This window comes from Arvicola amphibius, chromosome 4 (genome assembly GCF_903992535.2).
Source record: "Arvicola amphibius chromosome 4, mArvAmp1.2, whole genome shotgun sequence".
In the NCBI taxonomy this organism is placed as follows: Eukaryota; Metazoa; Chordata; class Mammalia; order Rodentia; family Cricetidae; genus Arvicola; species Arvicola amphibius.
In genome coordinates this window covers 63,394,803-63,410,492 of record NC_052050.1, presented here as the reverse complement: position 1 = coordinate 63,410,492, position 15,690 = coordinate 63,394,803, and the positions used below count along the sequence as shown (strand labels likewise).

General features: G+C 53.1%; 1 protein-coding gene across 2 annotated transcripts in view; it reads left to right on the top strand.

The window, feature by feature from the left end:
• Positions 1-730: 730 nt before the first annotated feature.
• Galnt10 (polypeptide N-acetylgalactosaminyltransferase 10) overlaps positions 731-15,690 on the top strand; it is a 139,749-nt gene continuing 124,789 nt past the window's right edge. For both annotated transcript variants that reach the window (XM_038326434.1, XM_038326433.2), the window contains exon 1: positions 731-950. In XM_038326434.1, the coding sequence (XP_038182362.1) occupies positions 792-950 (159 nt within the window). In that variant the 5' untranslated portion in view covers positions 731-791. The remainder of the gene's footprint in view (positions 951-15,690) is intronic.

Genomic DNA, 15,690 nt, shown 5'->3' with positions numbered 1-15,690 from the left:
AAGGAGACGCCTGTCTCCTTGTAGATTTTGCAAAGAGCCCAGACTGGTGACGGGGCACCAGCGCTGCACAGCTTGCAGAAAAGGAGGAAGGAAACCAGGCACAACGCTAAGCGATGCGCACGGTGCCCTCTGCACACAGGTTGCGCGGAGTCTCCAAGTCAAAGGCGGGTCTGGTTTGCACGTCCCGGGGCAGAGCCGGGAAGAGAGTACACTGCAGCATCCCAGCGTGGTAGGTTGCATTGTGTCCGCGCAGCCCCGGGGCTGTCGCGGGCTGCGGAGAGCCGCACGGGTCTTTGGGGCGCCCCCGATCACACGCCCAGCGGCCCCAAGCTAGCGCCCAACTCCCCAACTCCGGGACTTTGGCAAAGCGGCGGCGGGCGGGGGAACAGCGGAGAAGCGGGACGCACCATCGAGGCCCGCGGGGGGGGAGGGTAATGGAGCCCGGGCTCCCTGCACCCCGAAGGGCTGAGATACTCTGTAAGTATGTGGAAGATTGAAGGACTGAGGAGTATAGGGCTCAACCGTGCATTCCTCGGCAGGAGACGAGGTGTGCAGGACTTGGGATGAGCTGCCAGGGGATGGAGAGGTTAGAGCGCACCCCCGCGGCGGCGACATGGTGGAGGCGCCCGGCTCCCCCGCCGGCGAGCGGCGGAAGTGCCGCGGAGTTGGAGCGGGGCCGGCGCCGCGGCCGCTTCTGCTGGCCGAACTGCTGCCGCCGCCGGGCGGGCGGGCGAGCGGACGCGCAAAGCCGGAGCGGGCGCGGCGGGGCGCGGCGGGGCGGACCGGCCCCGATGAGGCGCAAAGAGAAGCGGCTCCTGCAGGCGGTGGCGCTGGCTCTGGCGGCCCTGGTCCTCCTGCCCAACGTGGGGCTCTGGGCTCTGTACCGCGAGCGGCAGCCTGACGGTAGCCCTGGGGGTTCAGGAGTGGCAGTGGCCCCCGCGGTGGTACAGGTGAGTGGTCCGCGGCGGTGGGTGGGGAGCTCCCTCTCTCCGATTTTGCTCCCAGCCTGCAGTTCCTTGCTTCACCTGCCCTGCGTGTCTGCCCCAAGCAGAGCTTCCCATTTTGGGGATGGAAACATCGAGGCTCTGGGAAGGTGAAAGACTTATCCAGGCTCCTACTCCAGCCTAAAACAGTGTTCAGCCCTGGACTCTTTTCCTAGCTGACCCCGCTCCTCTTTTTGCCGTCTATTATTCCTGGCCTCTTCAACTCTTTTCTTGGAGAATCTTGCCTGAATCTCCGTGCCACCCAGGATTGTTCCTTCTGTCGGTAGGAATGGAGATATTGGCTGTTCTTGTCTGTGAAGTGTGTTCTTCAAACTGTCTCTGCCCCAGCCCCCATCCTTACCGGCTATTTCTAGTGTTACCAGACCTTTCCTGGTTTGACGTCTACACTGGGACGCCCGGGTCTCCTCTAGGTCTCCCACCTGGAGCCTCTGTTTTTGTTTGTTGCTTATTTAATGTATATGTGTGCCTTGCCTACATGTATGTGTGCACCATAGGTGTGCCTGGTGCCCACTAAGGCCAGAAGAAGGCACAGAACCCTCTGAAACCAGAGTTACAGATAGCTCTGAATCACCATGTGGGTGCTGGGAATCTAACCTGCATCCTCTGTAAGACCAGCTAGTGCGAGCCATCTCCCTGCCACACACACTGCACCCCGCCTCTATTTGAATCAGATTCTGTGTCTCTCGAGAATACTGAGCCCTTGCCTCAGAGGGGGTCCGGTAGGGAGTGCCTGTCCTGGAATTTGTTGCCTTTGGTCCTTGGGGGAGCCCAGAAGACACAGAGATGCCCTGGTAGAGAGCTCTCCAAATGTCACAGAGCTACAGGTGCCCAGTGCCTCCAGCACAGAACACCTCCAGCCTTCCTTCTTTGTACTGAGATGTGATTATTGTAGACAAAATTGGGATGGTCTGCCTCTTCACAGTTGTGCGTGTGTGTGTTTCTATGTACACACATGCTTGCGTGGATGTGGACTAGCAGCCTCCTGGCATAGATAAGCGCTGTCATTTTCCTCTGACCATCCCAGCTTTTCTACCCCAGCTCCTGGCAAGAGCGGGCATGCTTGAGCTGTCTCCTCTAGTGGGAAGTATCAGAGTTGCCTGAAGTTGTGGGTCAGGATCAGCCTTGACTGACTGCTGACTGGCTTCGGGGGAGGAGGCTGACTTTTTGAGACCGATGCTTTAACCCCTTTCCCTTCCAGTGTTAGGCTGCCATCTGGGCATTCTGACTTCTGGGGGCACGGAGGACTCTTTTGCTACAGAGCAGATCGATTTGAACTTGGCTCGTCGCTCTGGTAGTTTGTGGATCATCCCAAAGTCTGGGTGATCTAGCTATCTGGTAGACCTTACTGTTTGGCAAACTCTGACTTTTCTTCCTTAAGCTCTTTGTCTGAGTGGGGTTTTCCTGTGGGAAATTTCTTTCCTCTGTTACTGCCCCATGTGGCATCAGTGGCAGGAGGCCAGACTCATGTTCTTAGCTCAACTGTTAACTTGCTATGTGTTGATGAGTCTGGTCTCCCTCTCTGAGCCTGTGTATGCTCCATGTGTATGATTTGATGCCAACATTCTGTGATGCTGTCTATACCCGTGAGGAGTGGGTCAGACCACTCCTTTTTCCTTTCCTGAGGTCCCTTATAGCATTCCTACCTTGGGATGCTCTGCTGGACACAGCCTTGGGGGAGGGGGGCATGTCCAACCAGGTGCAGACTCTCTTGTGGAATAGCTGTGACCAGTTCCAAAATAGCTCTTGACATTCTGCCTCTGCCTGGAGAGAGCCCTCATAATTCACTTGCTATGGAGGCCAAAGACATCCTAATTTTCATTTTCTATAGAACCAGATGTGTAACGGGAAGGTCAAGGTTAACTGCCAGTTTGGCCTTAGCTTTCATGGTAAATTACTCACTGTGCAAAAGGGTATTGATGGAGTAAGGCCACCTTTTGGGCAGAGAGAGGGCGGGGGAGGGAGGGAGGAAGAGAGAGAGAGACAGACAGAGAGGGGGGGGGGGAGCAGCTACCGAGTGCCTCTTAGAGGCACTGCCTGGACCTCTCGGCTCTCCAGTTTTTGTCTGCCTCTTAGAATATGGCATAGATAGAAGGGGAAAATGTTGAAGAGGTTTGGGAGGGTTGCTGTGTGATTATCCTTGCTTCTTGGGAGTCACAGATGGGAGCTGTTTCCCAAGGATGGGCCCTGGTAGGTGCGGCGGGATTCAGCATTCATGGGCTGCTTTTCTAGAACACTCTGCCAGTTTTCCACACAGCCTCTTTGTGCTCCGTTCTCCTGCAGATGCAGAGCCCTCCGGCCCCTCTTCTGAATGTCACTTGGCCTCCAGGAAAGAGGCTGGTTTCTCCCACCCCTCCATGTCTGGAGCCTTCAGGGAGTCTGTCAAGTGGCTAGCCGGGAAACAGTCTTCAGCACCCAGTATTGTTGGGACGGTGCTAACCAGTTGTCACTCTGTCAGTGTTGAGTGCCATCCACAAGCATTACTGTGATCTTTCTAGACTGGAATGTAGCTGGGTTGATAGAGTACTTGCTCGTGGCCAATCCTCAGCACCATATAAAGTTGCCTGGTAGTGTGCATCTATAATTCCAGATATTAGGAGGTGACAGCAGGACACTCAAGAGTTCAAAGCCACCCTGGGCTACCTGAGCCCTTACTCTAGAAAAACAACTGTTGGGATTTTATCCCCGTGAGATAGTCTAGGAGCTCTTCTGTGAGGTTCCTTACCTTGGTTTGAGCAGTCCTCCGATGCTTTGACCTGATGCCTCATCCCGAAGCCTCTGGAGTAGCTAAGCAGGACATTGGGTTCATAAGGCACACAGCATGGGCTCAGAGTCTAGCTGGACTCACATCTGGCTTTCCCGAAAGTTGCGAGATTCAGTAAGGAAAGCTGGCCTCAAGGCCATTTTTGTTTTAACTGGGGGATCCTTCTCATTCCCACTCCCTAGTCAGCCTGACATCTTGGTTTTATTCTAGCACTGGTTTCATCTTGCAGGCTTGGGGACTGGTTTTTAAAATCCCACAGTAGGAATCCGGGTGCAGCTCCTCCCCACTTCTGTGCCAGGCTCTCTAGTGAGAAATGGCTTCCCTGGGTCATGGCAGAGATGGGTGGGATCGTGGAATACCAGTGAATATGGATATGGTTTTTTCAAGTCTCAGGATTTTCCTTATTGTGTCAGAGCTGAACTTTGTTCTTGGGACACCTGGAATCAATACCTTCCCCCCTTTCAGTCTTCCTGGTAGCAGAACCTTCCCCGTCAGCAAGTTAAGTACCACGGAAATGTGGTCTGGAGCGGTTTCTTTACTTTTCCAAGGAGGGGTTGGTATCCCTGAGACTGCTAATCACTTCTCTGTCAGCTTGCCCAGATGCAATCCGATGCCACCAGGGAAGGGTTCTTGACTTACCAGAGCAAATCTGCCTCTGCCTGCTCCTCTTCCTCCTGGGCCCACTGTCTGCAGAGAAGCCACGCCAAGGAAAGCCTGGGAGAGGTCTGACTTTTGGTCTTCTCTGGTTTAACTTTTCTGGCCCTTGTAGTCATCACCTGTGAAATGTGTGTAGCTTCAGAAAGGAGAGAGGCAAATATATTTCATCATGGTGTTTCCCCACCTAGGGTGCCCCCCACCACCATGGCCAAAGCAGACACTGTTGATCAATCTTTACCACTAAAACCCCAGACTCGGCCTCCGTCTGCTGCTCAAGTGGGGATGCTGACATCATTTGTGAACTTGGAAATAGATGTTTTGTTGTGGCTTTTCTGATCGTATCATCCCAGGATCCCAGGAGTTTGGAAGTGTGTGTAGGAACCGTCTAGAGTCAAGCTGAAGCCCTGACTTAGGCGTTTTGTTCGAGTTCTAGCTTCTTCTCTCAGGCAGCTTTTTGTGTGTCAGCTCTGGTGACAGATAACAGATAATGGAGCCAGGGATGGGAAAGCAAAGGCCCATTTAAAAGATAACCATCGAGCTTGCTAATTGTACCTTGTCTACCTCCTGACTTTTATTCAGAGGTGGCATCCAGGATGTCTTTTGTCGGTTTATAAAAGGCACCTGGAGGTGAAGGAGGCCCAGAATAACTCACTGCTCCTCACAGTGGCCTCTGTGTTTTGTATAGCTACCCAGTCTTTCTCATCTTCCATGGATGTCTTGAGTCTGGAAGCAGAGAGTTTGTATACAAATCTTGTTTTTCCAGAGAACCCCTGCTCTCATGTCTGGTGGAGTGGGGACAGGAGGAAGTTTCTACAGGTAGGAGTTCCCACCGGTTCCCCGGTGGCCTCCCTGCCTTCCTGGAGACAGGAAGGTAGAATGTGTTTGTGGAATGATGTACAGTGTCAGAGCAGGCAGGGGCTTCAGAGGACATCGAGTCCAACCCCCTTCATTTCTGTCTGGGGGAACCTGGGGCCCCAGAGGGGGTGATCACTTAAACAGGTTCTCCCAGGAGCCGTGCAGGCGGGGACGCAGCGCTCTGTGGTCCAAGCACTGTTTTACAGCAGAGGCTTCTCCTCTGCCATTATTTCCCCTGAGAGCCTAGATGATCTCGCAGAGTCTTGGAGGCCAGCAAATAAAATGGATTAAATGTTAAGGCCCTGAAGGGACCCCGCTTGGGGTAGAGGGATTCAAAGGCATGTGGCACGTGGCAGCGTTACTGTCCACAGCAGACAGAACTAACTGGCCCTTAGAGCCTCCTTATGGCCTCTTCTGCATCTGTTTTGAATAACAGCGGATCAGCCTGAAACGATACAGAACCTCACAGGCTCCGGGGACCACTGTGGTTCTAAGTATTGGGTGATCTGGATTCTCTTGCTTTTTCTCTGATAGCTCTGACCTAGACCGAGTCCCTGTGGTAGCGGAACATAATCCTGGGAGAGTCTGTCTCTAGCTGCCTGTGTAGATAAGAGAAGAAATCATCTTTCTTTATGAGCCCTCGCCGGTCCTCCTATCCCGTTTTAGGGTTGCCCTGCTCAGAAGCTATCACAACCATGTATCTGCAGGTAGACTCCGCCCATGCTGGAGCAGGGGGTGGGAGAAAAGCTGCTCCCCACAGAAGGGGCTGAACACTCGTAGGAGCGATGGGGACCTTGAGCAGATAGATCTCAAGCTAGCACACCTACCCGGAGTCCGGGTGCATTGTCCCAGGCATTGGACTCAGTCATCAGGACCCCGCCTCTTGGCCACCCTGGACTCACCCTTACAGGCGGAATCTGTGGCTGTGAGTTTGTGTTCTCATCAGCCCTGCGCATCTTGGACCGAGGTTCGGAGTGTGGCCTTGTCTGCAGCTGGGGAGGCAGGGGCCCAGATTATTGGCAACGCAACGTGGAAGGTGGAGAGCCGTCTTCCGATTGCATCTCGCCAGTTTCTGCAGCCTCCTTCATGTCCTGAGTCCTTTTCCTCCCCACACGAAAATCCAGTCCACTGCATATTTTTCACAAGCTGAAAAAAGAACTTGTGTCTCCTCAGCTTCGACTCTTTTCTGCCTGGCCCTGTTCACTGGAGGAGGCGGAGTGTTCATACTTTGGAAGCTAGAGGAAGCTAAACAATTCCGCTTGCTGCGGTGGGTGGGTGTGTGTTTATGCGTGTGTAGCTTTCTCTCCATGTGGCGCTCTCCTCTCTCTTATCTTCTCATGGTTTCTGTTTGCTGCCCTCTGCTGAGTGTTGATAGGAGAGGGAAAGGAAGAAAGCAGGCCCCAGGTTTCTTCCCTTTGCTCCTGAGTGAAAAGCTGAGCTTCAGGTGCTGGATTCTCTTCCACTTTCTCGGGACAGACGCATTCACCTAAAACAGCGATAGTAAGAATGGTGTTGGGGCTGGGGAGGTGGCTCTGTTCTGCAAACTCGAGGACCTGGATTTGCATTTCCAGCACCCACATAAAAAGCCTGCCTGGCATGGCTGGCAGTGTGTGCCTCAGTAATGAGGGCAAAGACATTGGATTCTAAGAGCCCGCTGGAGAGTCAAGCTAGCCAAAACAATGGCCTTCCGACTCAGTGAGTGACCGACCCTAAACACAATAAGATAGGGAGTGGTAGAGGAAGGCAGTTCATGTCCTGTTCTAGCTTCCATATGCATGGGCATGGGTGCACACGGCTGGACATTCACATGCATAATTATACACACAGACACACACACACACACACACACACACCCCACACGCACATACATACAGAGAGTGATGTTGAGCCCTTCAATAATTACTGATTAGGAAAAAATGACCTGTCTCTTAGCCTGTCCCTCTACTCCCTCCTACTGGGATGTCTGAGCAGAAGGGAGAGGCCATTACCTTGGGATAGAATCTTCCCAGGAAGCCCCTGGGTGATGCTATGATAGACCTTTCCTGCTCTCTTAGACTGTGATTGGCCGGTTACAAGGTTCCAGCTTTGTCACCTCACAGCCTGATTCAAATCCCCAGGCCTAGGGTGGGCCACGTGACGTCCACACCTGAAATCCCTGGGCTGTGTCACAAGAGTGACAGTAATTATCTTGGTGTTTCTTTTGAGGATGAACTAGTCACCCACCGGTCACTGCACGCAAAGTCCTGAGCACGGCACTTAGCACAGAGCTGGAGCCCCTGACAGCCGCAAATGTGGTGTGGTTCAGCCTGACCTGGCTTTGGGTGGGGACTGGTTTCTTCGCGTCTCTGTGGCTGAGAGGGTGGGAAGCTATGCTTTATGGAGAAGTGAGAGCTCTGGGAGGGCGGTCTGGCCCTCGTGGAGGTGGCACGGGTTCTGAACATTGCCGTAGCTGGGAGGTAACACGGTATGAACGACTTCTCTTTGCCTGCCGCTCTCCGACTGTGTGGAACCTGAAGCAGTCTTTGAGTGGTGCCTTCACGCTTCCCACCTGGGAGGGAACCCAAGCCCCTGATGTCTTTCTAGGGTTATCTTCTTTGCCAGCCACCTCCAGGAAGTGTGTTTGATCACTCTAGCCCCGGAAGTTCTCCCTGAGCCTTTCCTCATCTGCCTGTTTGGGTGGGAGGCCTTCCTGGGGGCCGGCTCTCTTTGGTGAGACGTACGTGATCGTTTCTGACCAGTCCAGACTGGACCCGCCCCTCCTGCTTGTGTTTTCACATTAGTGACCGAGGACTGAGGGATGAACTGCCTGGTTCTCTTGGTAGCCACTGGCCAGGGCTGGAGGCTCAGCTTCAGAAGTGGCTTGTAGCACAATTAATAAAAATCCAGAAACAAATATTGGGGTTCAGTCTGAAGACCAGAAAAGCAAAGCAGCCAACTACTGGCTCTTACCTCTATCTCAGTCCAAAAATGGCAACCCTGCCTCTGGGAATCCTCAGAATGAGACTGAGCCTGAAACCTGTCTCCTCCCATCTTGTATTCCTTGCTAGTGCTGGGTTTAAAGGCGTGCACCACTACCGCCTGGTTTCTATTGCAAACTAGTGTGGCTACTGGGATTAAAGGTGTGTGTCACCACTGTCTGGTCTGTAAGGCTGATCAGTGTGGCTGTTTTACTCTCTGATCTTCAGGCAAGCTTTATTTATTAAAATACAAATGAAATATCACTACATCAGCTTCCATGAGCTGAGAACCCGAGCCTGGGAAGGATGAACTCTTCAAATGTGGCGGAGCTTCCACCCTGTGGTTTCCCACATACATCTTTTCTTTGCCACATCTGGGAGGCAGAGCACTGCTTGGGCCCACTCCACTCCCACACGAGGGTCTCTTGCAGGCCTCTTCTCTGGAAGTGCCTTTCTCCGCAGCTTTCCTGTTGGACAGTGAAGAGTGGCACTGTGCCAGATGCCAGCAGGTCAGCCTCCGAGCCCGGATCCTGGTCTCGATCCGGTCTGAGCGGTGACCTTTAGCATGCTCTTTGGGCTGCACAGACTGGCTGGGTGCCTGCCATCTACTGCTTTCCAGGATGGGGTTGTACCTGTGAGATCTGGGCAAGGTGCCTGACCCAGGGGCCCCAAGGGAAGGGTGGTGGCTTCATGGAGAATGCATGAGCCTCTCCCTTTAAGGATGAGGTCAGGAGAGACTGTATGGAGCTGGGAACCATGACTGGCCTTTGAGGCCTCAAGTTCCTTCTCCCCAAATGAGCGTGTTACACTGTGTCACAGTGTCCTGGTGTTAGTTAAAGATGGGGTGACTGAGGACAGCGAGGTGCAGTAGCATATCTGGGGCCACACAGCCAAGCAGAGAGGGAAACAGGCTCGGCTGCTTCTGTCTCTAGCCATCACTTTAAAGCCGCCGTCTGTGTGACTGGGCTGAGTCCAGTCTGTCCCCTCCCTTGGAGTGCAGAAGGACAAGGTGGAGGACAGCACTGCGGGCCGTAAACCCCGTGCTCCTTTCTGATGACCGCTGCTTCTGGAAAGCTGCTCCTTCACTGGGTGCCCAGTAGCAGTGCCAGGACGGGGACCACAACTGGACATGGTCCTTTGGCCACCTAAGAGCCTGGACCTCCCATTGTGTGTTGGTGTGGGTCTCTCCAGGAGGCGGGTTGGTGTTGCGGGGATTAGAGGGAAGGAGCTTCCTAGAGGGGTTGAGTTGGAATATCTGGTGGTGTGGTGTGTGGCTTCCTGCCGCTCAGGCGCACTGAGCGCGTGGGAACTCTCTTGCCTATTTCCTCTGAGTATTGATCGTTGTCAGCTGCTGACAGCGGAGGGTGTGTGTGTGTGTGTGTGTGTGTGTGTGTGTGTGTGTGTGTGTGATTTGTGAAATAACTGGTTTCTACATTTGCTACCTAACTTCAGCAAGCAGTTAATGATGCCAGTGCACCGGGGTCTGTAATTTGACTTCCTGGTTATTCTACTGACAATAAGCCTTAACAGCTGTTTTCTTCAAAAGGCTTTTCATTAATTGTGTGTGGGGAGGTGTTGGGGGGGGGAATGAGTGGGTGTGGGTGCACTTTCACATATACACACATGTATGTGGAGGCTGGAGGGCAACCTCAGATGTCATTCTTTGAGTATTGTCTGCCTTGTTTTTTGAGACAGGGTCTCTTACAAAGACCTGGGCTTCACCAGTTTGGTTAGACTAGCTAGTGACCCTCATGCCTCCTCCTGTCCATTGCTGGGTTACAGCTGTGTCACCATGGCTGGCTTTTTTTTTTCTTCGAGACAGGGTTTCTCTGTAGCTTTGGAGCGTGTCCGGAACTCACTTGGTAGACCAGGCTGGCCTCGAACACACAGAGATCCGCCTGTCTCTGCCTCCTGAGTGCTGGGATTAAAGGCAGACTGTTTTTTGTTGTTGTTGTTGTTCTTTTTTAAGCATGAATTCTAGGCATCCAGTTCTGGTCTTCAAGCTTGCATGGGAAGTACATGGACCAAACTAAGCCCCCCTCCCCACCCCAGGTCCCCAGTTTACAGGCATCCTCTAATGAATTCTAGCCCATGGATGGACCACATTTGACCCAGCAGTATGTTGTGACTTGTCCAGCGTTGGCCTTTAGTTGGCTAGACGTCATTGTTTTTAAATGTTAGCGAGTCGATAAATCCAGTTAGTATTCTAGCACGGATGGGGAAGGGTCTCTTGAGGCCCCACCCCTAGCTGAGGACCTATGGATGATTGACGGTTGCTGGTGGGGGAAGAGTCTGTTCTTCCATGAGACCGTGGATGTTCACAGGCTCTCTGTGCTCCAGTGGACCAGCCCACACCCCAGTGAGCAGCACTGATTGCATTCTGGGGGTTATTAAAAAAGAAGACATGAAGGTGGGAGGGAGGAGTTGCGAGGTGAATGTGATCAAATTACCTTGTATACATATATGAAACTGTCAGAGAAAAATGATACAATAAAAATAAGTTGCTAAATAAGTTATATTTTTAGGAAAAATTCTCACTTTTGGTCTTTTGGGGTAAAAATCCAAAAGTCTGGCCACAGACCCAGATGTATCACAAAGATGCGCTGGGTCTCTCAGCAGCTGCCTCTCTAGAGGCCCCCATCTCCCTCCAGCTTTCCAAACCCTGCCGCCCTCTGTGGTCTGAAACCTGGTCCCTCGCCCTTCAAATAATCAGTGTCGTGGGACCCAGTTAAACTCTGTGATGAGATGTTAGGCCAGGAGCAGGTAAGTTCAGTCTGAGCCTTCCAACTGGCAGACTCTGTCCAGGGTGATAACTGGGAACAGTTAAAGTGTGTGGTCCCTGGTTATCAAACTGTCTAAGCTTATATATATATATCTCACCGACATGGGGGTCCCTTGCCCTGAACTTGGCTCCCCTCTTTCTGGTGAAACTTTCTCATTGTTGCTAGGGGATTGTTAGTGGTAGTTTGTTAGCAGATGTGTGGACACGGCCTTCCCTGTTTTCTCCTTTCTGCGTTGGCTCTCAGCCTGCTCTGCCTGTGCATTCCTATATTGGGAAAGTGACAGGATGTGGTAGGATTTTTGCTGGAGAGTGAGGACAGCTTCCTCAGCGACAGGGGACTCAGCCATCCCAGATTCATGAAAGAGCAGAGGATTGGGGTCCCCGGTGCATACTGGGGGAGACAGTTCAGCTGGATGCAACCATGCAGGCCTGAGTCCAAGGCCCTTGGATGAGGTGGCCACAATTCAGGGACATCGTGTGGGGCTTTTGCACGGCAAGTGCACAGAATGGGAGAAGCGCCAGTGGGAGCCTTGGCCTGGGGTGGTGGCAGTCCTGGCCTGACAGCCTGCCCTGTCTTTGCGCCCTTGCTCCTTAGCTGAGACAGTGCCGATCATTTATTTATTGAGTTAGCCTGCATTTGACACACTGTAGGATGATGACCTTTCTCCAGCCCTCTGACCCCCAGATGGGGGACATTCTGCTTGTTGTTACTGTGTGGATGGGACAGCAGGCTTAGGACACCTAAGTAACTCCCAGGCCCATGCAAAAACAAACCACAGTGGGTGCTTCTGCTTAGGTTTCTGGCTCCCAGACCTGTGTTCTTAGCTGCCAAATTTGATTGACCTCAAGGGGAGAGTCATCTCACCTCTCTGCCTGTAAAATGGAGAGTGGCTTTCCAGGCGTGTGAGCTAGGAGGGGGAGGACAGTTCCCCCTACCCCTGCACAGTTGTCAGACTCCAGTATGGGGGAGTTTTCTCGCCCTCTGGGGTACAGATCCTGGTCCCTCCCATCCCCAGCCTGAATCCTGCTGCTCTCCAGCTCCCCTGGCAGTAGGAGAGACAGCTGACAGCTCCTGCCACAGCCTGGGCCAGGGAACAATGGGGGACATTGAGAAGGCTGCCAGGTGCCAAGCCGGAGGTAATAAAGGAACATTTGATTACTTTCAACCCAAATTGTCAGGCTCTCTCTCTTTCTCTCCGCAGCAGTTAAAGGGTACACAAAAAGGTATGGCTTCCCTCCCTTGGGCTGTTGCCACTTCCTGCCCCAGCCACCATCTTTAACCTGAGCCTCCCAGTGATAGGGAGCTCACCCCACTTCCCTCGGCAGGTTCCTCCGAGTTCCACTATGGCTTGGGGTGACAAAGGATGTCTCAGTTGCCCTCCGCTCGGCTTTTCTGCCTCTTCTCAAGTTGTTCCTTTACCAGCAAGCCTTGCTTGACCACTCAAGGAGGAATTCGAATGTCACTTAGAAGCGAGTGTGGAACTTGCTACTTTATAACCCCAGGCACCTAGGTTTACCCAGCAAAGAGAAGTCACGTTTCTGAGCCATCCCGGGAGGAACTCTGTTGGGGAGGCTGGGGAGGCGTTAGATGGGCTTGGGAACTGACAGGATCCCAGACTGCTGCAGGTGAGCACGCACCCCCTCCCTACCTCCCTCCATCCCTAGGAGTTCTGTTCCCAAACATGGCCATTGTGTCTGCAGGTAATTTTTTCAGTCAAGAGATCCCGTGGGCTTGTGGACAGTCTGGTTTCTGTCGCAGCTACTAAAATATGCCATTGCTGTGTGAGCGTGACCACACCATGTGGAAATGTGCCGTGTTCTAGTAGACCTTCCTTTGTGGAACAGGCAGCATGTGGAGCAGGTACACTCTGGTTTGCTAGCCCCTGCTCTGGTCGCTTCCTGATAGTGGAGCCCTCAGTTGACAGGTGGAAGCCACCAAGAGTTGTCTGACCTTGGGCTGGCTCCCAACCACGGAGTGCCTCCATTCCTCCATTTGTAAGTTGTGGCCATTGAGAGGACCAGTCCTGAGGGTCCTGCCAGCTCCGGATGCACAGTGAGACCCTGCCTTCTCCAGTGGGTCTGGCCTCTTGTCACAGCTGAGCAGAGAGCTGCAGCGCATACCAAATACTCCCTCCCACTGATGCCCAACCTGGTGCCTGCCCCACCTCTCTGAGATCATAGCCCTGCCCTCCTGTGAGATCATAGTCCAGTCGGTCCATCCAGTCAGAGATGTGTCATAGGCAGAGCTCAGAAGCTCCTGTCCCTCCTTCAACACCCCCCGCCTCCACAGCTTGCTAAGGCAGTGCCTGCAGTATATGCAGCTCAAGTTCCCACTTGGTCTGGTTCCTGGTCACCTTTCACTGTGGACTGGCCCCTCTCTATCTGTCCAACACTCCAGCCATGGCAGACGTCTTAACATACTAGGCATGTTTTCTCTTCCATGATCCTGGACATAGAATGTTCTCCCCAGAGACTGGTGCCTGATTGGATCACGATCTTTGAGGTCTCCGCTCCAGTGCCACCTCGGAGAGACCACTTCTCTGTCTCTGCTCAGTGTCTCAAACAGAATTGTCCCTACCGCACCTTAGCATTAAGTAGCACGGCCCCATTTAGTCATTGACTGGGTCATGTTTCCATCCAGCGCCATCAGGGTAGGCACCATGCCTGTCCTCCTTAAAGCTGCGTGCACAGCCATAAGACAGTAGGTGCTCAGACTATATGCTGAGTGAATGAATCAATGGCGCATGCTCTTGTCTCTGAGCACCCTCGAGGCGGAGCCGTGGCTGTTGAATCTTACCTCCTACTCCCTTCCAGCATCTCATGTGGACACCCTGGTGCCTCGGATCTGGGAGACACTGCACACTTTCCTCTGGAAAGACGGGGGAGAAACAGACTTCCTTCTCCCCTGGTGGGATGCGAGGGTTTTGAGAGTGTGGGCTCATAGTAGCAGCCAAGGATTGTTGGCAGAGCTTGGAGGAGCCCTGCTGGGATCCCACTTCTCTCCCGCGAGCAGGCTCCGTCTTCAACCATGCGGCTGGCTTGGTTGGTACCCTTGCCTGAGGAGGGTTTTATGCATTCCCTTCAGAGGTTCTTGGCAACTAGAAATGCCTTCTCTGAGCTGATATTTTTCCTGTGGTTCTTGGGCCCCTGGGCCCCTGCTTGCTTCTTGGTGGTAGGGAAAGGTGTTTGTTGCAGGTGGGACTGAGTATCCTGTAGGTCTGTGGTAGATCTCTGAGTAGAAGGGCTGCTGGCCCGGGCCAGCCTTTTCCTAGGCTCGCAGCTCCCTTGAGGTAAATAAACAGGCAGAAGGATTGGGGAGGAGGCTGCTAACATATCCGCAAGTCCTGCATTAAACTCCTAAGCCCCAGTTCCTCAGAATAAGACTTTTCATAGACAGAGGGTGGCTCCATCTAGGATAGGGCCATGCTGAAGTGGAATGCATCCTTCACCCTCCATGACTGACGGGAGGCATTGGCAGAAATGAAGAGACACAAAGAGAGGAAAGAGAGCCCTGGGAGCCCAGAGGTACCATCGTCCAGAAACACCTGGCACTCCCGGATCCACAGGTCATAGTACCAGTCTCTTCCAGTTAATTCTGTTCCCTTTCAGTTTACGGGAAAGGTTCTCTCCTGAGAGAACATTAATATGTCACACTGCACGTATGTGTTATTTACCTGAAGCCACGCTCCTAATCAAGCTCTTTCTCCTCCACCCTCTATACACCAGCCCATTTTGTCCCAGGGTCCTGCATTGATTGCAGCCATTAATTTTTGCTCTGAGTTCGCACTAAATTGATTTGAGGAATTACCGTGTGTGACATACAAAACACACCAGGCCCTGCCCTATGAGCTCCTGGCCTAAAGGGGAACACAGATAGGTTCTGGGTGCCGCCCCAGAGACCAGTATCCTGCTGTGGGGTGCTGGTTGACCACACCGTTGATATCAGAAAGGGTTTCTGTAAAGAGGTGGTTTTTACACAGGTCAAGGCCAGGAGCATAGCACTGTGTGCCAATAGGGCTGGGCCTCTCGGGTAGCAGAAAGGGGACCTTCTCTCAGCAGCAATGGGGAAGGCAGCAGTCCCCAAAACTACGTGTGTCTGGAGGTAGGAGACACTGGACCTTAGACCCTGACTCCTGGGCTGGGGAGATTGGGAGGCTAGGATGGTTTGGGGAGGAGGATGACTAGTGGTCATTCAGGAGGAAACTGAGGCAAGGTACTGAGGTGGAGGGAGAACAGATCCTTCGTCCTGCTGAGTCCAGATCCCATGACAAGTCCTACAGCCGCAGGACTTGTCTCCTGCGGCCTCCAAGCTCCAGATGTTGGCGACAGTGCCTGCTGCTGGCTGTTTTGTCAGGTGTGGTGTGAAGCCCTCTGCTACCTTGTCTTTTTCAGTCCACCAGCAGCGGCTAGAGTGTAATTATCCCCATTGAATACCCGAGGGTGCGAAGCATCGGGGAAATGAACTGTTTTCACAGCCCAGACTATATTCCAGCCACTGAGAAGCTGACTGGCCCACAGAACCTGGTGTCTCTACCCTAGACTAGGGAGGGCCTCCATGGCAGCCCTGGAACAGGATGATACTAAGTTTGTGTGTGAGAACCAGTGAGTCTGGCCTCCATCTGCAGGAGGCTTACCAAAGAAGGGAGCTCTGGCTTAATTCCTTCAAGAAGAATA